This window comes from Megalobrama amblycephala, linkage group LG10 (assembly GCF_018812025.1).
Source record: "Megalobrama amblycephala isolate DHTTF-2021 linkage group LG10, ASM1881202v1, whole genome shotgun sequence".
NCBI lineage: Eukaryota > Metazoa > Chordata > Actinopteri > Cypriniformes > Xenocyprididae > Megalobrama > Megalobrama amblycephala.
Window position 1 is genome coordinate 16,131,033 of NC_063053.1, and position 22,240 is coordinate 16,153,272.

At 35.5% G+C, this 22,240-nt stretch overlaps 2 protein-coding genes across 5 annotated transcripts in view; both read right to left on the reverse strand.

Moving 5' to 3' along the window:
- Positions 1 to 125: 125 nt before the first annotated feature.
- Positions 126 to 9,904, reverse strand: csgalnact2 (chondroitin sulfate N-acetylgalactosaminyltransferase 2). 2 transcript variants are annotated; one of them, XM_048204918.1, is made up of 8 exons: positions 9,770 to 9,904; positions 8,133 to 9,054; positions 7,758 to 7,974; positions 4,473 to 4,574; positions 2,985 to 3,166; positions 2,643 to 2,737; positions 2,458 to 2,539; positions 126 to 1,505 (listed from the first exon to the last, which is right to left on the reverse strand). In XM_048204918.1, exons 2-8 carry the CDS (start codon positions 8,782 to 8,784, stop codon positions 1,213 to 1,215), a joined length of 1,623 nt encoding a protein of 540 aa, XP_048060875.1. In that variant the 5' UTR covers positions 8,785 to 9,054; positions 9,770 to 9,904; the 3' UTR covers positions 126 to 1,212. The 2 variants fall into 2 exon arrangements, with proteins under 2 accessions (XP_048060875.1, XP_048060876.1); XM_048204919.1 differs by having other exon boundaries at positions 8,133 to 9,031; positions 9,770 to 9,894.
- A 392-nt stretch (positions 9,905 to 10,296) lies between these two features.
- Positions 10,297 to 22,240, reverse strand: part of ret (ret proto-oncogene receptor tyrosine kinase) — a 29,024-nt gene continuing 17,080 nt past the window's right edge. The window contains exons 4-20 of one of the 3 annotated variants that reach the window (XM_048204922.1): positions 21,655 to 21,893; positions 21,341 to 21,536; positions 20,768 to 20,967; positions 20,015 to 20,297; positions 19,742 to 19,870; positions 19,505 to 19,615; positions 18,363 to 18,473; positions 16,515 to 16,771; positions 16,044 to 16,191; positions 15,824 to 15,931; positions 15,530 to 15,744; positions 15,320 to 15,442; positions 15,084 to 15,154; positions 13,758 to 13,895; positions 13,393 to 13,492; positions 12,196 to 12,343; positions 10,297 to 11,170 (exon numbers count right to left, since the gene is read on the reverse strand). In XM_048204922.1, the coding sequence (XP_048060879.1) occupies positions 11,013 to 11,170; positions 12,196 to 12,343; positions 13,393 to 13,492; positions 13,758 to 13,895; positions 15,084 to 15,154; positions 15,320 to 15,442; positions 15,530 to 15,744; positions 15,824 to 15,931; positions 16,044 to 16,191; positions 16,515 to 16,771; positions 18,363 to 18,473; positions 19,505 to 19,615; positions 19,742 to 19,870; positions 20,015 to 20,297; positions 20,768 to 20,967; positions 21,341 to 21,536; positions 21,655 to 21,893 (2,735 nt within the window). In that variant the 3' untranslated portion in view covers positions 10,297 to 11,012. Of the gene's footprint in view, positions 12,344 to 13,392; positions 13,493 to 13,757; positions 13,896 to 15,083; positions 15,155 to 15,319; positions 15,443 to 15,529; positions 15,745 to 15,823; positions 15,932 to 16,043; positions 16,192 to 16,514; positions 16,772 to 18,362; positions 18,474 to 19,504; positions 19,616 to 19,741; positions 19,874 to 20,014; positions 20,298 to 20,767; positions 20,968 to 21,340; positions 21,537 to 21,654; positions 21,894 to 22,240 lie in introns of all 3 variants that reach the window. The other 2 variants (XM_048204921.1, XM_048204923.1) reach the window with 2 other exon arrangements.

The following is a 22,240-nucleotide window of genomic DNA, read 5'->3' on the forward strand; positions in this document are numbered from 1 at the left end:
AGCAGGTCAATGCTTTAAGGTTCAAACTTCCCAGAAGTTCTGAGAGTTTGCTGATTTCGATCTAGCACCAAGATCTAATCAATGATGATATCAGTGCACACACCTTATTTTGGAGACATTAAAAATAGCTTGTTGTATTCCTTTTATTTGTTTTAGAAAATGAGCAATGTATCCCAACATCCTGATCAATTAGAGGCTCTACAATAGACAGCAATGGTTAGTTTTAATCTACCTGCCAGTTTAAGTGGAATTAATACATAATATCCTCATCAACAGTTGTTTTTTAATACCTCAATTTACTATATACCACAGATTCATTTCAAAGTGGTTGCAGAGGCCAAAGCATTGGATGTTTAGAGCCTGTAACATAAACCCCTGACAGATATCGCTATGGCACTGACCAGTGTCCTCACACATGGTGCAAAGTAAAGGTTTGACACATGCATCAAAATGCATATCAGGTCCATGCTATCTCACACAGCAAAAATGTGGAAGATTGGGGAAGAGCCTGAATACTGTTCCAGCAGAAACATAACCTACAGTACAAATCCAGCATGGCAAATGTAACTACATCCACGTGTGGATGATTGTCCCTTTTAGCAACATATCTCCCTTTTTGTCAAACCGTACACATTTTCAATAGAAATAATATAAAAATGTAACACATGGCTTTGTTAATTAATAGCAAAAAAAACAGACATACTTTACACATGGCATGTCTTCTCAATTGCCATTACTTGTAAATCATAAGTAGAACTGTGCAAATCATTTGTATGTTTTTATGCTGTTGCATTCAATTCAGCAAGACAATTTACACAACAAATTTATGAATTGTTTCCACAAACTTGTTTTCATGAATGAGGGCCAAACAATCTCTTCAGTAATTAACTTCCCCAAAGGGACTGGTCATTATTCACTTATGTAGTAAACAAATCCAAAAAGACCTTTTAGTGCTTAACACCTAAACCTAAATTGGCATTAAAGCAAACTATTCCAGACCGTAAATCAAAGTAATTGATGTAAAGGCTTTATATAGTACCAATCAGTACCATCCTCCCATAACACGTAGTCTTTGTTGTCTAAGTCTTCTGTAATCCTTGGATAATTATATAGATTTGACTTTAGTTCAAATAATATGAAAAAGAAAATTATTTTGACCCATTTCTTCATTGCTGTTATCAACAGAGTTGTGCTCCTTGCTGTATTGTTGATTCATTCTGCTGGTCTGCTCTGAGTTTTGTAGGCCTGCTTTCGAAGGTGAGTTTCAATCTCCTCCCTGAACACAAGCATGCCCAGGTGAGAGTGTGACGCCTCATTCATTGCCTTGGACTGGATGCACATGCGGTACTGTTCTGGGGTCAGCTCGTCTGCGCACAGCTTCTCATGCCACAGGTGGAAGAGGCCTGATACAGGGGTGCGGATCACAATCTGATCACTCCGTAGGTACTTCCTGTACAAGTGCACATCTTCTACACCCCAGCCTTTCACTTCCAGATCAAATCCTCCTAGAAAAGAGAAACGGGAGTTTATTTGTATGAAACAATAAGCAAAGGATTTTTTTTATTGTATTTTGATGCATTTGTTTTAAAGTATTCTCATGCATGCATTCATTTACGAAGGGAAAAAAAAAAAAGTTGAGTTTCATTGTTTTATTTTACAACAAGAAGAGTTAGTACAATAAAATATAATATATAATACATATTATTGGCATACATGAAACATCGCTTTCATCTAATGTTGCTGAATTTATTTTCTTTTAAGTGTATATAAAATACCTGCCAAAATTACAATTTATGTTTTTGAAAGGAGTCTCTCCTGTTCACCAAGACTGCAATTATTTAATAATAATAATAATAATAATAATTATTAAAACACCACATTAAAAACAGTAATATTGTGAAATAGTACAATTTAAAAATAATTTTCTATTTTGATACATTTTAAAATGAAATTTATTTCTGTAATGACAAAGCTGAATTTTCAGCAGTGTCACATGATCCTTCTAATATGCTGATTTTAATAATTAATAATTTTGTGGAAACGATACCATTCAAAGAGAAATTAATACTTTTATTCATCAAGGATGCATTAAATTGATCAAAAGTGAGAGTGAAGACATTTATAATGTTACAAAAGATTTCTATTTAATAAATGCTTTAATACACACAAACAAATGCTATTCATTGAACCTTCTACTCAAAGAATCCTGAAAAAACAACCATTTCCACAAAAATGTTAAGCAGCACAACTGTTTTAAACAGTGATAATAATAATGATAAGAAATGTTACCTCAGCACCAAATCAGCATATTAAAATGATTTATGAAGATTGAGGTAATGATGCTGAAAATCTTATTTATTTTTGAGTGAATAGAATTATGGGTCAAAGCCAGTCACCCTAAATAAGAAAATTATTATTATTAGAACGTTATTTTCCTACAAGTCCACATTAACTTACCAATGCTTAGAAAGTCAGAGCGATACTGACAAGTCATGCCAAATCCAAAATCCCTCCAGAATCCAGCATCTTTTTTATGAATCTATAAACAACATACAATTGTATTATTATTTTTTCTATCACTAGAAAACCATATGTTCTAAAAAAAATATGTAGTTGTATACAAAAATCATGAGCTTACATACCAGCTGATTCTCAATTGGGGGTGGAAACTCAAGATTTCCATAAACTATAGCTGGATTGTACAAACTGAAAACCACCGGATAGAAAACACGTTTACCTGCAAGGGAGGAAAAAAAGTTATTAAAAAAAATTACATAGAGGATTATATTTTTAGTATAAAAATGATTTTTGATAAAGATATTTTACTGTTCTGTCAAACATGCATAAAACAAGAAAATGTCATTAATTTATTTGCTACATATCCTATTATTACTAATATTATTACTGCAAAATGGGAGAAATATGGATGTTTTATCTAGTAATGGGTCCATGAATTTTCACATATAAATGAGATCCAGACAAACCTGGAGCTGTGTTAAGCCGACAGGTACTAAGAAATTCCAGGGTGAAGTAGATGTCAACGTCACAGAAGAACATCAACACATCCCCCCCTTTCTCCCACGCGTGAGCTCCAATGTCCAGACCACGGCCACGCGAAAACTCCTCATCCACAGGGATCAGAGTGTAGTTACTGAAGTTCTCTTCACTGGAAAGGATCATAAATAACAGTGCAGGAAACAAAATGAAGCTTAGAAGATTTACGCCAACCATACTGGATAATAACAGGCGTTTACAATCTACACAAACTACTGTTTACTAGTCTGGATTTGTATGATTTGTAAATGTTTTTCAATGAAGTCTTTAGCTCACCAAAGCTGCATTTATTTGATAAAAAAAAAACAACAACAACAACAACAACAGTAAAAACAGTAAAATTGTGAAATAATATTACAATTTAAATAAACTGTTTTCTATGTTAATATATTTTAAAATGTAATTTATTCCTGTGATGGCAAAGCTGAATTTTCAGCAGCCATTACCGCAGTCTTCATTGTCAAATGATCCTTCAGAAATCATTCTGATATGCTGATTTTGTGCTCAAGAAATATTTCTTCTTATTATTAATGTTAATGTAATTATGTAATAATGTAATTAATATTTCTGTGGCAACCATGATATATTTTTTAGTATTCTTTAAAAGGAATATCAAAAGAACAGCTTTTATTTGAAATAGAAATCTTTCGTAATGTTATAAATGTCTTTACCGTCACTACTGATCTAATTAAAGGTGCCCTAGAATCAAAAATTGAATTTACCTTGGCATAGTTGAATAACAAGAGTTCAGTACATGGAAATGACATACAGTGAGTCTCAAACTCCATTGTTTCCTCCTCCTTATATAAATCTCATTTGTTTAAAAGACCTCCGAAAAACAGGCGAATCTCAACATAACACCGACTGTTATGTTGGGATCATTAATATGTACGCCCCCAATATTTGCAGCGCAATTAGGCGCGTGATTTAAAGGGGCGGCACGCTGAATCGGTGCATAGTTAATGATGCCCCAAAATAGGCAGTTAAAAAAATTAATAAAAAAAAAAAATCTATGGGGTATTTTGAGCTGAAACTTCACAGACACATTCAGGGGACACCTTAGACTTATATTACATTTTGTAAAAACTGGTTCTAGGGCACCTTTAATGCATAATTGCTGAATAAAATAATTTATTTCTTTCAATAAAAATCTTACTGACTCCAAAAATTTTGAATGGTAATGTACAGATAATGTGAATTACTCTGCGAGCTCCGCGCACAATAATTACGAAAAAGGAAGCTTACTTCCTGCTAGTCAAGAAAATTACAGTTTTTCAAAAGAACATTTCTACTGCCCCATTAAGATGGGTAAACAGCAAATTTCTTTTCCTTGGGTTTGCTCCATTCAGGATGCTGGCAAACAGAGAATGCTTCAATGACGCACATGCAGTATGACAGAACATTTTTAAAGCTCAAACCTGGACATTTTCCTCAAAGACGCCTTCACCTCCTGCAAGCCCATCTGACCAAAATACACCACTGTGAGATGTACCCGCTTGTCTTGTTGTATACAAACTTCCCTGCACACAGAAAACACCGTCTGACCACAACATTTATAAAACTTCCAAAGAGAAAACTGTTCTGGAAAACATTTTCTTGTAAAACAGTGTAACATCTGGCTCTGTGTTGCTGCATCCCACATGTCTTTAGAAGTTCAACCGTATGATTTGGAGCACACAAGAACAAACTGACACGCACATTCCCTGACATGATCTCTTTTACATGCTTAGCGAAATTTTGTATTTAAAATCCATTCATTCAACAGGAATCCACATGATCAGTTTTGTGTGCATGATGGTGAAACATTTTGCACATTCCCATATAGACTTTGCATCGGGTTCAAGTTGGTTACGTGAATTAAAAGGGAGTTCTGTGTGATCAGTGTCTGTGAAATTTAGTTAGTGCTGCAGAAATGATATATTTGTAAGCTAAAACCCAGAAACGAGTTAGCATTTTAGCACTGCCAGTTCAATCATCCTGAAGTCTTTTTAGTTAAATGCCCTAATAAGCTTGGTGGTGAACACCAATGAGTGCCTCATTAGCGGCGGTTTCTAAACATTCAAGAGCGAGTTGAAAGAGTGTCTGCAACCGTAGTTAGATGCCTAGAATGAATCTCTAGACTAACACAATATAAGACAACAGCATCAGCTAACACGACAATTACCATAGTAAAAGTAAAAACATTAAAAAGTACCACAGTAAAAACATATACATATACACATATATATATATATATATATATATATACACAGTACAGTCCAAAAGTTTGGAACCACTAAGATTTTTAATGTTTTTAAAAGAAGTTTTAACACAGGAGTAATTTATTCCTGTGATGGCAAAGCTGAATTTTCAGCATCATTACTCCAGTCTTCAGTGTCACATGATCCTTCAGAAATCATTCTAATATGCTGATCTGCTGCTCAAGAAACATTTAATGTGTAAAATTGTACAAAATATTTGTGTACAATATTTTTTTTCAGGATTCTTTGATGAATAGAAAGTTCAAAAGAACAGTGTTTATCTGAAATCTAATCTTTTGTAACATTATAAATGTCTTTACTGCCACTTTTGATTGATTTAATGCATCCTTGCTGAATAAAAGTATTCATTTCTTTAATTTCTTTTCAAAAAAATAAAAATAAAAATTCTTACTGACCCCAAACTTTTAAACGGTAGTGTATAATGCTACAGAAGCTTTGTATTTCAGATAAATGCTGTTCTTTTGAACTTTCTATTCATCAAGGAATCCTAAAAAAAAAAAAAAAAAAGTACACAACTGTTTTCAACATTGAAAATAATCATAAATGTTTATTGAGCAGCAAATCAGCATATTAGAATGATTTCTGAAGGATCATGTGACACTGAAGACTGGAGTAACGATCACAGGAATAAATTACTTTGTCAAATATATTTAAATAGTACACAGTTATTTTAAATTGTAATAATATTTCACAATATTACTGTTTTTTACTGTATTTTTAATTAAATAAATGTAGCCTTGGTGAGCAGACGAAACTTCTTTTAAAAACATTAAAAATCTTAGTGGTTTCAAACTTTTGGACTGTACTGTATATAAACAAACCAACACATTATCACCTGTGAAAGGTTATCCCATTTCTTCTGGAATGTAAATGTTGGCAGTTTCACAACCAGAAGCTGTGGAATCATTGATTCTTACTGTGAGTGATGACACTCTTACCGTTCCAAGATGGCGAGCATGCAGACGAGTCTGTAGCAGTCAAATGTGACATCTACGTACACTACCGCACAAAAGTTTGGGATCTGTAAGATTTTTAATGTTTTTAAAAGAAGTTTTGTCTGCTCACCAAGGCTTACTTTATTTAATTAAAAATACAGTAAAAACAATAATATTGTGAAAAATTATTACAATTTTAAATAAAGTAATTTATTCTTGTGATGGCAAAGCTGAATTTTCAGCATCATTACTCCAGTCTTCAGTGTCACATGATCCTTCAGAAATCATTCTAATATGAAGATTAGTTCCTCAAGAAATATTTGTTATTATTATCAATGTTGAAAACAGTTGTGTACTTTTTTTCAGGATCCCTTGATGAATAAAAAGTTCAAAAGAACAGCATTTATCTAAAATACAAAGCTTTTGTAACATTTTACACTACCGTTCAAAAGTTTGGGGTCAGTAAGAATTTTTATTTTTATTTTTTTGAAAAGAAATTAATATTTTTATTCAGCAAGGATGCATTAAATCAATCAAAAGTGACAGTAAAGACATTTATAATGTTACAAAAGATTAGATTTCAGATAAACACTGTTCTTTTGAACTTTCTATTCATCAAAGAATCCTGAAAAAAAATATATTGTACACAAATATTTTGTACAATTGTAAACAATAAATGTTTCTTAAGCACAAATTGACATATTAGAATGATTTCTGAAGGATCATGTGACACTGAAGACTGGATTAACGATGCTGAAAATTCAGCTTTGCAAGAATAAAATTACATTTTAAAATATTTCAAATTTCAAATAGAAAAGTCATTTTAAATTGTAATCATTTTTCACAATATTACTGTTTTTACTGTATTTATAATTAAGTAAATGCACCCTTGGTGAGCAGACGAAACTTCTTTTAAAAACATTAAAAATCTTACCGATCCCAAACTTTTGAGCGGTAGTGTATATCTATGATATTGGTAATACACCACTCGTAATTTTATATTACATATCCTGATAAAGGCGATTGCTAACATGTGGCTAAATGGGACTACAGAGGCTGTTGGATTATCAGCCGAACAGTGAAACTAATCTACGTACTATTGTGCTTTTTACAGCCTCAGTTTATAATCACACTCTTGCAAACAACTCTAACTCATACTGAAAGGGAAAATGTTTTTAAATAAAGAACTGAAAGAAGCTTAATGGTTTTCAGAAGCTTAATGGTGGCGACTGTGGTGTAGTTTCTTTATAGCCTACATTTAGCTCTTCTTCAAAATCCCTAAATGGTCATCTTCTTGTGAAGATCATCATGATGAAGAAAACATGTAAGAATCGTAAACTTTTGCCGGTCACAGAGCTTATTTTCTACAATAATCCAAAAGCCAATGGAATAAATCCTATTAGTTTTTGTCTAGGGAACCCAACGGTAACAAAAATACGTCATCACATTTACACTGCACGCATTTCAGGAGTAATCTTCCTGAAACTTTCTATAGTGACCTTCTCACCTGAAGTTGTGCAAGAACTGAACAAAGGCTTCAGTGCGGCCTGACAGTGGCACTATGATGTTAATGATGGTGCTGGCGGCGTCTACAGACGTGCTCCTCACTTTCATGAGAGGCCCAAATGGACGGAAGAGGGTGACGTGACGGTACTCGTGGGAATTCTCTTTAGCGAAGTAGAGCTCATACAGTGTGCCTTTGTCCCTCTCGGTCCTGTAGAGTCCTGCCAAGAATAGCAAGTACACAAAAGCAGCTCAAGTTACTGAATATTTAGTGCTGTGCAAAGTTCACACCACCTTTATTATGCACAAATACAAACAGTCGCTGTCAAGCACACGCAAACCCAGAACATAGTGTATACTTCATCTAAACAGCTCTTACCCTCAAAAAAATGGCTTTCTGTGAACGTCTGCCTCTGCATGGGGATGTTGTCCTCCTGTCCGTCATCATCTTCTGGGTTATTAATAATATCCAAACCTGCTTCTATCACCTCCACCAACTCATCCCTCCGGTCCTTCCGCACTGGCTTTTCCTCGGGGTGGCGCGTCAGGCCCATCTCCAGCTGGTACACCTTTGTGGTGGTGAAGCTCTCAAAGGGCACAAGCGCGTACTCGCTCGGCAGCCTCGCTCCTGTATTCACCTCTGCTTTGTCGATTTGTGAGTGCAGGTACTCCAAGAGGTCACTCGGCTCTTGATCTCTGCCATCAATCAGGCTCTGTGGCCCGGGACCCTCTTTTTTTTCTTGAAGCACTCTCAGTTTCTCGCTCATCTCTTGGAGTTCTTGTTTGAGCTGCGCGATCTGCCTCTTGAGGCTGGCCGCTCGGCTGAGATGCCGCTCTTCCTGTTCCTGCAGGAGGGCCTGGTAATACTCCTTCCCATACGGATCTCCGCCCAGGCCAGGCAGCACCTGACTCACATCTGCAGGTGGCGTGCATTCCAGCAGGTAAGCAAAGAGCAGCAGCACCAGGAGCAAAAATATACCCAGGAGAAGCCAACGCGCCCGCCCCTGCAGAGGAAGCCCCCGTCTGGGCATTTCTGAGAGGCAGGGTGCTCTTTACCAGCCACACTGTTGCATTCTCACCCAGTCAAAACGTAACCTTTAGGAAGGATGAAGTCTTTCACATTAATCCATTCCCAAGCAAAGCGAAGGCCGTGCGCTAGTGTCACATTTCTCTTGTAATGATGCTCCTCTGAGACTACAGCACGCCGATCATGCTCAGATTCCTCAGAGATGTGTGAATACACCATTGACAAACTGTCATCCTGCTTGCACAATATTCCTCAGTTATGAGAAGCAACACATCTAAAAAGAGATTCAAATCATGATAAATAGTTTCTAATCAATATATTTATAGACCAAGCATGAACTGACAAAAAATTAAACAGTAGACCAGACAATAGTGAAACAAATATTCAAATAATTAAAAACTATATAAAATAACTTAACAGCCTACAGTGCCTTGTTTTTTTTTCTCCATTTAAAAAATATTAATGATACTATTCTTTATTAAAACGTTATTCATTTATTAAACGAATATCCACACACACACACACAAAAGTAAAGAGACTTGGATTGCAAACCGATAATACCGGTATGTAAATTAATATTGTTAAATTGTTGCTAGGCAGATTTCAGATTGTTAAATAGCGGACTATAATTCTTAGAGGATCGAAACTTTAAGATAATCTAAAAATAAGACAATAATTTAAATATGTTAACTATAATAATTAAATAATGAATATTTTATATCAATGTTTTTGATAATTGGTAGGTAGCCGTGTGATAAGCGGGGTCGGATTCCTGATCACCCTATCTGTTTATTTTGCAGACTGACTCCATACACAATATAACTATTCATATTCACCGAAAACACAGCTTTGTGCGCACAGCAAAACATCTGCCTGATGAAAAAAAAAAAAAATTCTAGCAATTTAATTTGCGGAAGAAAACATCGAGATTGAAGTTGTTTTCTTGGATAAAACAAACACGTAATGTGCGAACAATGTGCGACACTTACCTCGGTAGTTGTGATTGTATGTGGCTGTCGGTAACCGCTTCTTTATGCAACTGTTCAACAGAATACCGAGCATAATAAATGTGGGAACAGAACGCCACGGGGCAACGAAAAAAGGAAGCACAATAAAAATGTTACTTCCGCTTTGAGCCGCAGCATTTCAAAATAAAAGCCTGTATGTCGTCTTCAGATGTTTTAAAAATCGTTAAAGACTGTCATTAACAAAATTACCTACTTTTTGAAAGTTAACCCACTTGCTTTTTAATGCTGCTTTTCTTTCTTTTATAGGGTTCTATTTATTTTGTATTCGTGCTGCTGCTCCACTTTGTTTCTATGACAGGAAAAACTTTTATTGTGTGCGATTTCAATAAATCTTTCATTCATTCATTTTTGTGGTCACAGTATAAAAATGTGTCGGCTATCATGGATGGACAGATGTTATAACATTTGAAACTTTTTATTTATGTAAATAATTATGACTCTTTCACTCTTTCATTAAGTCTGATAATGAAATAACAAGGAAACCTTGACATCTTCTAACAGTTTTATTTATTGAAATGTAATGTTTTGACAACATAATGAGGAATCACACTCAGCTTTATGTATTGTAGGCCTAGTTATTGTTGCACAAATAATGTCTTTACAAGGAATGAAAATTAAATCACCATATGACATTAAATTAAACATGTTCATACTCTGTTATGGCAATATTCATAACTCATAGTTACCACAGAGCAAAATATGAATATTTAAAAAACAAAAAGTAGTTGATTCTGTCATATGACAGATGACGCATGATCAAGAAGAAACAAACTTGGCTTCTTTTTTTTCAAATAATCATGTCCAGTCTTTGAGGCAAACATCTTCAGTAGGTGATGGTAAAGAAGCTCCCTTTAATTCCTGGAGTGGGACCAAGAATGTCTCGGTCATGCATTTATAACTGGTGTTCCCTAACAGAAGCGGCACAGGCACTTAAACATGGACATTAAACTGTACAGAGGCATGCAGTGATACAACATGGCCAACAGGGCCTTGTGGTAACAGTTGCCTATGAGCTGCTTGAAGCATATTTTATCCAATTCCAGCCAATTTGAAATCTTTGACCACCCTCCCATCTTCTACACAACAGCAGAAATAAAAGGGAACCCACTTTATCATCATACAACATATATACAGTATCATATAAATATACACATCTCCCCACCCCCCACGTCTTTTCCACCACCAATGATTTTGGTTTGCGTTTTTAACTATCGAGCGTGTCCACAATTTTTGCGGGAGAATGCAAAGCCATCCAGTTTGCATAAACACTATCATTGGCATATCTTGTAAAGACAGGGTTAGTGGCATCAAGTCTGTTGAGCGGTACCGGGCTCTTCTCAGGCCAGTTCGGGTATGACATGCCTAAAAACGAGAACATATCATTTTTTCTGCACTGAGGAAGCATTAAGTCCAGACAGTAAGGCTCTCAAACAAAACTCAGCTCAGCTTTTGAACACAGTTATATAAAATAGCATGAATTACGGGTTCGTTTGAGCATGTGGTATAAGCATGAAATCATTCTTTGGTCCTTTGAGTGCTTTTTGGTCATTCATGTCAATATTCCACTGAGGTGACATCATATATTCTATGACATCATCATGACATCAGTATTGTGGCTCCTGTTGTCTTTGGCATTCTATGCACATGCTTTTAAATGAAACAGATCATCAGTGCTCCACTAAAAGGTTTGTGTGTGTGTGTGAGTGTGCTCCCAAAAATAATTGACATCAAAGAGCCCATGCATAGAAAGTGTTTTACTCCTGGCCATTTTATTGCTTATGTATTCTACTATTAATGCCATCATTTTAGGGAAAGCTAAGAAAGTCTTGCATATTTTTAGGATCTAAAGAAGAGTTTAATTCAAAAGCCTTACTGCTTTCAGAACTGACTCCATCTATGTTAAACACTCATTTTCTGTAATATGGTCATGATATTACAGAGAGAGCACATCCAGAGCACACGGGACCTGTTTCAAATGTAAAACTTAACCTAAAGCCCTGCAAACCAATAAAAATTTCACATATGATGTAAATCATAACCACATCTTAAAATATATTTTCCTAGCTGAACATAATACATATTAAGTTGTGTGTATATGAGTAAAAATTGATTTATTTTTTTATCAGTAGTAATAATACTTGGACAATAAAGCCTTTTAAAATTAATATTTCAAATAATAGAGTACATCGGAAGCAGGTCCAAATGAAACATCTGATCCCTAGATCCAGACACTACAGCACTAACTGAGTCTATAAAACACGAGCAGTATTCATAAGCCACTGGCAACCATGCCGTTAGCACAATCACAGCACTTCCTATGGAAGGCACAAACATAAACTGATTTTGTTCCCTGTATTAGAATCGAGTAAATGCATGGGAAATTCTACCATAGAGCTTGTTTTCAATCCAAGTGGAGGGGAGGGTTCGAGGGAGAGGGGCGTTACTACAGTCCACTAAAGGTGTGTCCTCTTCAGAGAGGGAGTCGTCATATAGCAGGGCGTCTGCCGGCGTGGAAGCCGCAAGATCCAGATAGTCCTGATGAAGGGAAACACACAAGTTATGCCAATGAGAGAAAAGGTACCATAACTGTTTAGTGCAACATCACATATTTCATGTCAAAAAATAAACATTTCTTGAGCAAGACTTACATTATGATGAGATTTGTCTTTATTCGCTAGTCAACATCCCTCACTAGAGAGCAGGTTGTCATATTATAATAATTGTGGAATAAAGTTAGTTTAACATTTCATTTATTCTAAGTTATAATTACATTTGGTTATGATGGTTGAAAATCGACAAAGTAGTAAAAACCTTTACTCTCTGCAGGAGGGTTCTTCTGTGTTCATCCATTGTTTTACATTATCACTTACCTAGAGGAATTCTTCATCATTATAACAACATAAATTAATAAACATATATTGCCGTTTAAAAGTTTAGGGTCAGTAAGATTTTTTTAAATGTTTTTAAAAGGTGTTTCATATGCTCACCAAGGCTGCATTGCAGTAAAAACAGTAATATTGTAAAATATTATTACAATTTAAAATAACTGTTTTCTATTTTAACAACTATTTACTATACTAACTATTAGTATTTACTATACTTCTGTGACAGCAGAGCTGAATTTTCAGCAGCTATTACTCCAGTCTTCAGTGTCACATGATCCTTCAGAAATCATTCTAATATGCTGAAACATATATTAGCAATATGCAAGAAAAATGAATTATCAATGTTGAAAACAGTTGTGCTATTTATAATTTCTGTAGAAATTGTCATACAGAATTCTTTGATGAATAGAAAGTCCAAAAAAGAGCATTTTTAATAGAAATTTTGTTACATTATAAAAGACACTTTTGATCAATTTAATGAGTCGTTGTTGAATAAAAGTACTCATTTCTAAAAATCTTACTGACCTTAGACCTTTGAACAGTAATGTATGCATAAGATAATTAGTGTGTAAATATTATTCATGTTTAACTTATAAAGTTTAGAAAAGTCAGGTTCAGCTCAGGTTGTGATTTCATTCAGAAGTGTTTTGATTTGTGTGTGTGATTGTATGTGAGAGGAAGTGTTCATTGTGTTCTTACTCGGCTTTTCACCATCATTTTCTCAAGTTCTTTGCTGATGTCAGAGAAAGTGGGACGCTTATCTGCCTCTTGTTTCCAACAACGAAGCATCAGATTGTACCTACATCACATAACAGAGCATTCATCACCTGGTACAGAATATCTCTGATTGAATAAATTATACAAGCGAAATGCAGAACAAATACACAAAAAATAAGTACATTGTGGACACAACATGTCAAGTCATATAATGCTAAATATGCTAACTTAAATGTTAAAATGATATATATCCCATGATAACATGGTGGTTTTGGAACATGATTTCTTAATTCATCTCTTAATTCTACAAAACATTCAACTGATGACGGAATGACTGTTAAACACACATTTCATCTGTGCAGTTCTCTGGTTTCTCCATCCTGTAGCCTGTCTTCAGAAGGTTGAAAAGCCGTTCCGGAGCAATGCCTGGGTAGGGGTTTCCACCCAGAGTCACAATCTCCCATAACAGGACACCAAAAGACCAACTAGAGAAAAAAATGTAGAGGCAGATTGCATTAGGAAGTTGTCATGGAAGAAACCCTATTCCAAGAACTAATTCTTCAAACGTTAAATATGAAGTGGAGATTATTTGTATAGATACATGTTAGCTAGGGTTAAAGGGTTAGTTCACCCAAAAATGAAAATTCTGTCATTTATTACTTACCCTCATGCCGTTCCACACCCGTAAGACCTTCGTTCATCTTCACAAATTAAGATATTTTAGTTAAAATCAGATGGCTCAGTGAGGCCTCCATAGGAAGCAATGTCATTTCCTCTCTCAAGATCCATAAAGGTACTAAAAACATATTTAAATCGGTTCATGTGAGCACAGTGGTTCAATATTAATATTATAAAGTGACGAGAATATTTTTGGAGCGCCAAAAATAACAAAATAACGACTTATTTATCATGATTCGGATCGCGTTTCAAACTGCCAACGGCTGAAATCACGTGACTTTGGCGCTCCGAACAGCAGATTCGACACACCGATTCATTGTGCTCCGATGCTTCCTGAAGCATTGTTTTGAAATCGGCCATTACTAAATAAGTCGTTATTTTGTAATTTTTGGCGCTCCAAAAATATTCTCATCGCTTTATAATATTAATATTGAACCACTGTACTCACATGAACCGATTTAAATATGTTTTTAGTACCTTTATGGATCTTGAGAGAGGAAGTGACATTGCTTCCTATGGAGGCCTCACGGAGCCATCGGATTTCAAGTAAAATATCTTAATTTGTGTTCTGAAGATTAACGAAGGTCTTAAGGGTGTGAAACGGCATGAGGGTGAGTAATAAATGACAGAATTTTCATTTTTGGGTGAACTAACCCTTTAAGGCCCGTTCACACACCAAGAGCGATAACTATAAAGATATCTATAACAATAACTATATTAGCGTCCACACCATCGCATTTGTTCTAAGCGTTTGCTGCGGTTTTGTCTTCTGCTGCTTTAAATGCTTGAGCTCCTTAAACAGGATGGATTCTGATTGGCTGTCAATGTTTTTATTGTTCATCAGATGGAAAATATCATTCTGAAAAGTGATCCCAATGATAGTTGTGGTGTGAACTTTTTTTTATAACTATATCTTTATCGTTAATGCTATCGTCCTATCGTGTGAATGGGTCTTTAGAGTTACGTGTGTTGCATGAAATCTTGCCATAACTTACACATCGCTTTGTGTGGTGTAGATGTGATCGAACAAAGACTCTATAGCCATCCATTTGACAGGAATACGACCCTAGAAATTGAGAGCACATTAAGACATAAAGTCTAACAATTGTAAAATTGCATTAAACCATTTGTAGGTTCCAAATAAATTCGAGAGAATGAATGAGACAAATATTCAAGCATCTGTGAAAGATAGGATATATCTAGTTTGATGCAACTGAACAAAATGTATCACCTTGCTCCTCTTCACATATGAATCTTCCTCATAGACATCTCGAGATAAACCAAAGTCTGATATTTTCATCTTCCTTCCCTCTGCCACCAGCACATTCCTGGCAGCAAGGTCTCTGTGAACAAGCTAAGCACATTTTCTTTCATTACAATATTTCTTTAAAATGGAACATTTGATATTCTGTGATGGATATTCCCTAAACTGCTGACATACCTTCATTTCAGCCAGGTATTGCATTCCTCTGGAGATCTGCCATGCAAAGGAGATGAGGTCACCCATGGTCAGAGCTCTCTCATCTGGGTTTTCCAAGTAGCTTGAGTTGCGGTTGGCATCGTTGCTCATGTAGCTTGGTCCAACTTTCCGGCTCTCTCTCAGGAAGTTCCGCAGTGAGCCGTACTTGGCGTATTCGACAATTAAGTATAATGGACCTGAACAGAGGAACTTGTGTAAGCACGCAGTGCAAACAGAGCAAAGCAAAAACAAATGCATTTTAATAAAATGTCTTACCATCCTGGCTGCAAGCTCCATACATTTTTATTACATGAGGATGATTAACCTGCTTGAGCAATGTGAACTCTGACAGAAGGTCTCGAAGCTCACTGTGAGACGCATTTTCTGTGGCGAAAAAAAATTCATCTTAGGATTCATTATAGAATTTTCCAGCTTTTAAAAAGTTATTTGATCAAATGCAAAACTGCATCTGAGCCATGGATTTTGAGTTGCATACCTTTCAACATCTTTACAGCAACTGTAGTGTATCCAGCTTTTCCTTTGAGCCGGAAAGCTGTGGCCTTCACAACCTTCCCAAACTCTCCCTCTCCAAGAGTCTTACCAAGCACTAGGTTTTTTCGTGGGAACTCCCACTTTGGATCTTCCTGTTAATAGAAATGAGAAAAGGACAGAACAGAAACAATCTCATTAATAATAATTTCATTAATCAGTTCAAATTGCATTTGAAGTGGATCAAAAAAGTTCATCAAATTTGTCCTAAGAACTATGTTGTCCTAAGAAGAAGGTTTTAGGACAACTTTGATGAAAGTTTTGATCCACTTCAAATGTTGACTACTATATATATATATATATTATATATATATATATATATATATATATACATATATATATATATATATATATATATATATATAAAGTATGAATGAACTGGACTGAAAACTAAGTAAAGACACCGAGCAACACTTACAGGTATTTTGAAGGTGTCAATGGCCACCTGATTCTCCATGGAATCGAGAGAAGCTCGACGAACGTTATTGGCTGAGTAACTGATTGGGTAGGATTGGGCCGGCCGTCGGAAAGTCATTTCAGCTGAGGCAATGGGTGGCTTAGGTGTGCTCTTGTGATAACGGTGGAGAAAGTATGAAGACAGGATAATGGAGACAATGAAGGATAGGAGGACACCAGTTGCAATGACGGTCTTACACGTGTTGTCACAAAAAGCCTCTGAAAAACAATTAGAAACAAAGCATTACAATTTTTGTCTGTATATATAGTTTCGGTCATTGATTCTGATTGGGCATTAGCTGTGTTTTATTCATGATTAAGCACGATTATGACCGCTTCACCCAACGGTTCTGTTAAAGAAAAAACATCAGACTACTTTTTCCAGCAGAAGGAAGGCATTTAGTGATTTTACTTTATGAAAGTAGCATTGATACATATTTTGGGCTTTAATATTTGTACTGTGGTAACTTTATATTATAAAAGATTATAAAAATTGCATGTTATTTTTAATTTTGACAAAATAATAAGTGACTTTACACAAAGGAACCAGTTCAAAATTTTAGTACCCTTTAATCTTAAAAGGTTAGTTCACCCAAAAATGAAAATTCTGTCATTTATTACTCACCCTCATGCCGTTCCACACCTGTAAAACCTTCGTTAATCTTCAGAACACAAATTAAGATATTTTGAAATCCGATGGCTCCGTGAGGCCTCCATAGGGAGCAATGACACTTCCTCTCTCAAGATCCATAAAGGTACTAAAAACATATTTAAATCGGTTCATGTGAGTACAGTGGTTCAATATTAATATTATAAAGCGACGAGATGGTTTTTTTTGGCACTATTTTTGGAGTGCCAAAAAACACTAAATAACGACTTATTAAGTGATGGCCGATTTCAAAACAATGCTTCAGGAAGCATCGGAGCACAGATGAATCAGTGTATCGAATCTGCTGTTCGGAGCGCCAAAGTCACGTGATTTCAGCCGTTGGCAGTTTGACACGCGATCTGAATCATGATTCGACACACTGATTCATTTATGCTCCGAATCTTCCTGAAGCAGTGTTTTGAAATCGGCCGTCACTAAATAAGTTGTTATTTAGTTTTTTTGGCGCTCCAAAAATATTCTCGTCGCTTTATAATATTAATATTGAACCACTGTACTCACATGAACCGATTTAAATATGCTTTTAGTACCTTTATGGATCTTAAGAGAGGAAATCATTGCTCCCTATGGAGGCCTCACGGAGCCATCGGATTTCAACTAAAATATCTTAATTAGTGTTCCGAAGATTAACGAAGGTCTTACGGGTGTGGAACGGCATGAGGGTGAGTAATAAATGACAGAATTTTCATTTTTGGGTGAACTAACCATTTAATCTCTGTGTGCTTTTACCTAGATGATCAAAGACTGATTTTATGTTTTGTGATAGTTGTTCACGAGTCCCTTGTTTGTCCAGAGCAGTTAAAATGCTCACTGATCTTCAGAAAAATCCTTTAGGTCCTGCACATTTTCTTGTTTGATTTTCTAACATCTTATTCATATTTTAATCCTTTCCAACAGTAATTGCATACTTTTGAGATCTATCTTTTCACACTGAGGACAACTGAGGGACTCATACACAACTATTACACAAGGTGAAATCATTCACTGATGCTCAAGAAGGCAACACGATGAAATAAGACACAGGGGGGTGTAAACTTTTTTAATTGGATGATTGCGGCTTATTTTAACTTCTGGGAAACATTGTTTATATCTTATGTAGCTTCTGATGAAAAATGTAAAAAATAAAAAAATCATACAGCTCACCTGGCAATTCTTCCTTTTCACAGAAGCACTTTCCTGAAAAACAGTAGCAGGTCCCATGTCCAGCTTTGATTCCATACAGGTCCCTCTCGTAACCCCCAATTATGGGCAGACCTGACAAAAAGACATGTTCTTATACACTGTAAAAAAATAATTTTGTGATTTAGTTATTTTAACTAATTATTTTTATGTAGATATAGATTGTCCAGACAAGAAAATTTAAGTTTCTTTGTCCTCAATAAGGCCGCAAGTTGAATGAACATGTTGTTAAATACGCAGGTTGAAACAACTGTAGATTTTTTGCAGGCTTCACTCCAAATATTTTTTAAATTGCTGTAAACGAAACAATTTACTGTGAACATTGATTTGACCAAAGTATTTGACTTTGGTGAATAAAATCACTATTTCTACATTGAAAATATTATTTTAATTATCACTACTGTCTGTGGTATATAAATGAGTTACACAGACATTAAAATATGAATGTTATTTTAAAATCATCGGCACAGATTCATTAAATTAAACCAAAAAATTGGTCTAACTGCCTTAGTTCATTTATTAGTTCCGATTCTGAACAGCAAGTCTGAGGCCCCCCTCATTGGGTAATTTAGCCTACTTGTTTATTCATTCATTTATTTAATAATTTATTTGATTTTATTATCATGGGATGTCTTATGCAAAATGTGAATCGTTTGCAATAAATGTAATTGTGTATTGAAATGTGTTGCTGTGATTTTAATTTGCCATCGTTTTAGCCTAAATTAAATGTAATTTACAAATTAATATTCTAGTACTAATACATTCAGTATTGATTAAAGCAGCTTTGCAGCTACAGTTCTTTAAGTTCAGCTAACTAAAGTGAAGTTTTCATAACTATCCAATTTAAGTTCATCTAACTAATGTTAAGTTTACATAACTCAATTTAATCAGTTCAGATTACTTCATAATTTGTCAGATATGTTTTTCCAAATAAGTAAAACTCGAAAAAGCCCATGCAAAAAAGGAACAAAATATGTGTTGAATCAACAAAAGATTTTTTACAGTGTAGTCGTTGCACTTCCTAAAAAGCATAACTGCAGAATTATGCTGATCTAACTAAACAGTATATGAAAACCTCAAAACACGGTAGAAGTTTAAAGTCTCACTGGAGCAATCCTGAGGACATATGGATATGTTTTTGCTCTCAATGGCATCACAGTAACCATCTGGACACGTGCGGAGGTCAGGGGAACAGGTTGAGTATTTTTTAGATATTCCTGCAAAAGTAATACAATGACACAGAATTTGTCCTTTTGAATGATAGACACAGCTCCACAGTAATATGGTAAGTGCAGTGTATTTGATTCTATGCCACTTTAGGAGTCAAGGGAATTGTGGGTAACCTTTATCTTTGCCTTGTCTCCACTGGCATCTGCCTGTAGGGGCTCCCAGGCCTCGAGACGCCTCACACTCCCCTCGCTGTCTCTTCTCTGCACAAGCCAAAACCCGTAGATCATCCGTCCTCATGAGTTCTGCTACACGGCACAGTCAGATAGGAAAAAGCAGAGCACAAAATTACAATCCCACTAGCACCTGTATCAACAGGTCTGTTGCTTTCTCACCTATGGTTCATGACTGGTATTCATAGACATAGTCTTGCAAACTTTTGTCCTTACCTTCACCATTAAAAATGATGAAGAGCTGAGTCTTGGCCTGAAAATTGTTCTGCTGCTCCTGGGCAATAACTACGTACTGCAGATCTTGGCACTCTTCTCTGCGTAACACCTCAGTGTCATTCACATAGAGCACACCAGTCTTATCGTTTGGGGTCTGTGCAAGGCTAACTGCCATGTAACATGACTGAGCATCAGCAGAGATGTTCCTGTCTGCGATCTCTAACTGATATGTGACATGAATGCCCTTAAACTTCAGACAGTTGTCCACACAGACATTTCCAATCTAATAAAGAAACAAACAACACATCAGTGGGGATCATCTGGAGTAATCTGTGAAGTATATTGTAATTTCATTTATTATATGAAAATTGTCAAATAAAAAAAATCAAAAGCAACAACAACAAATCATAATTCCACATGTACTTGAAAACAGAGGCATAGAAATGTATTGATATAGGTCAATTGTGATTGACTTGTCTATTTAAACATCTATAGCAGCAATAGGGATTAACAAGTCTTGTTATGTTTGTATGTACTGAATCTGTACCAGCTTTGACATGACATTTCATAAACTTTAAACTTACCTAAAATGTTTCTTTTTACTGAATAAAACAGTATTCTTTTGCAAAGACTGGTATTATCTTCAGGAATCGCAAATCTGTTTCTTAATATTGCAGATTTTAATATTTACAATAACACTTCTCTACTCCTCCTTGCACATGTTCAAAATGACTAAAAACATTATTAAAGCACCTGGGAGTATGTCGTTGCTTTCTTTGAGACAGTGAAGAAGTAGGTGATATTGGAGAAGCGAATAGGAACCGGCAGGATAGTCACATTGAAATGTAACAGCACTGTTCCCTCGGGGCCTGGAAAAGTGGTGTCATTTACTAGGTAGTCCAACTGAAATGAACGTTGCTCAGTCACAGACAGATTCTGACTGAGTTTCAGCTCTGAGGGCAGACAAAAGAATAAAGAACAATGCTGTATGTTATGGAAAAAAGCTATTCAGTTATTAAAGTAATTGTTTCACCGGCCGACATGACAGTCCTCTTGGATTTATAAGTCATGTTCTTAAAACAACCATTTTGTTTTTCAAAGATTTAAATGGTTAAGGCTGGAATACGTAATACATGACTTTTAAAATCTAAACAATTTTTAAAATACTAAATGTTAAATGACTGAGGTGCATGACAAATGAAAACAATAATCAGCTCAAAATATTAAACTTGTTTAATATCCTCCGACTGGATGGAATCAAAGTCTTAGGCTTATTTGTGTAAAAAGGAAAAATTATTCTGCTAAAAAAAGAAAAAAAGTACTCACTGTATTCATGAACCGTCCCACGGACATTGCCAAAGATGGACTTTTCTTCCCTAAATTTGTGTTCAATAGTAAAAGTGTTTCTGATCCAGGAGTCATTTGTCATGAGGGTGCCCACCAATTTATTTTGAATTTGGTTTGTGGGATAAACGGGCGTTGTATCTCTGTCATATACAAACAGAGTTCCATAGACAGTACCCTATAAAAGAAAACAGATTACCATTATTCAGTCACTTTCATATATCATATATGAACACAAAAAGGCCATGAATTTATGAGACAGCCAGACAGTTGTGGTTTCAGTGCCTGATACACACCTCGCTGCGGTTAAACTCTATTATGACGTCCTCACTGTCAGTCCCATTCACGTAAGGAGGATTATCATCCTCATCATAGATGTTCACGTGCAGAGAAGTAAAGTACTTATGCAGCTCTTCTTCTGTCTGTATCATGCACACTATATCCAAATGGTACACTTCCTTCTCCTCACGGTCCACAGGTGCAGTGACCACCAGTTCTGAAGTGGAGCTGTCGACCGCAAATGGAACTGGAGATTCTGAATTTAGTACAAGCAATAAAGAAAACTAATCTCACTGCGCTGTAGCAACTGAGACAGATCAAACACACAATTATTTGTTATTTTTGACAAATAATCCACAATAACCCTCCCCCAACAAGCAAACCATGAGGCAGAGCTACCCCTGAACACCAGATCTCTGTTTACCATAGCAACAAAGACAAATCCTCAAGAAAAGACTGGTTTACAACTCAAAGGAATGTAGAGTTTCATTTTAAATTCACTTTGAAACAGACAAATGTACCCTTTGTCTATATACAGTCCATCTTAATCCTATACCCTCTATATATAAACACATAGTTCACCCAAAAATGAAAATTTGATGT

What these genes read in the sequence shown, in the direction of transcription:
- csgalnact2 (XM_048204918.1), bottom strand. Translation starts at nt 8,784, where the DNA reads ATGCCCAGACGGGGGCTTCCTCTGCAGGGGCGGGCGCGTTGGCTTCTC. An exon ending in CAGTTCTTGCACAACTTCAG is followed by an intron (nt 4,575 to 7,757) that starts GTGAGAAGGTCA and finishes TTCTGTGTGCAG; the next exon opens with GGAAGTTTGTATACAACAAG. An exon ending in TCGGCTTAACACAGCTCCAG is followed by an intron (nt 2,738 to 2,984) that starts GTTTGTCTGGAT and finishes CCTCCCTTGCAG; the next exon opens with GTAAACGTGTTTTCTATCCG.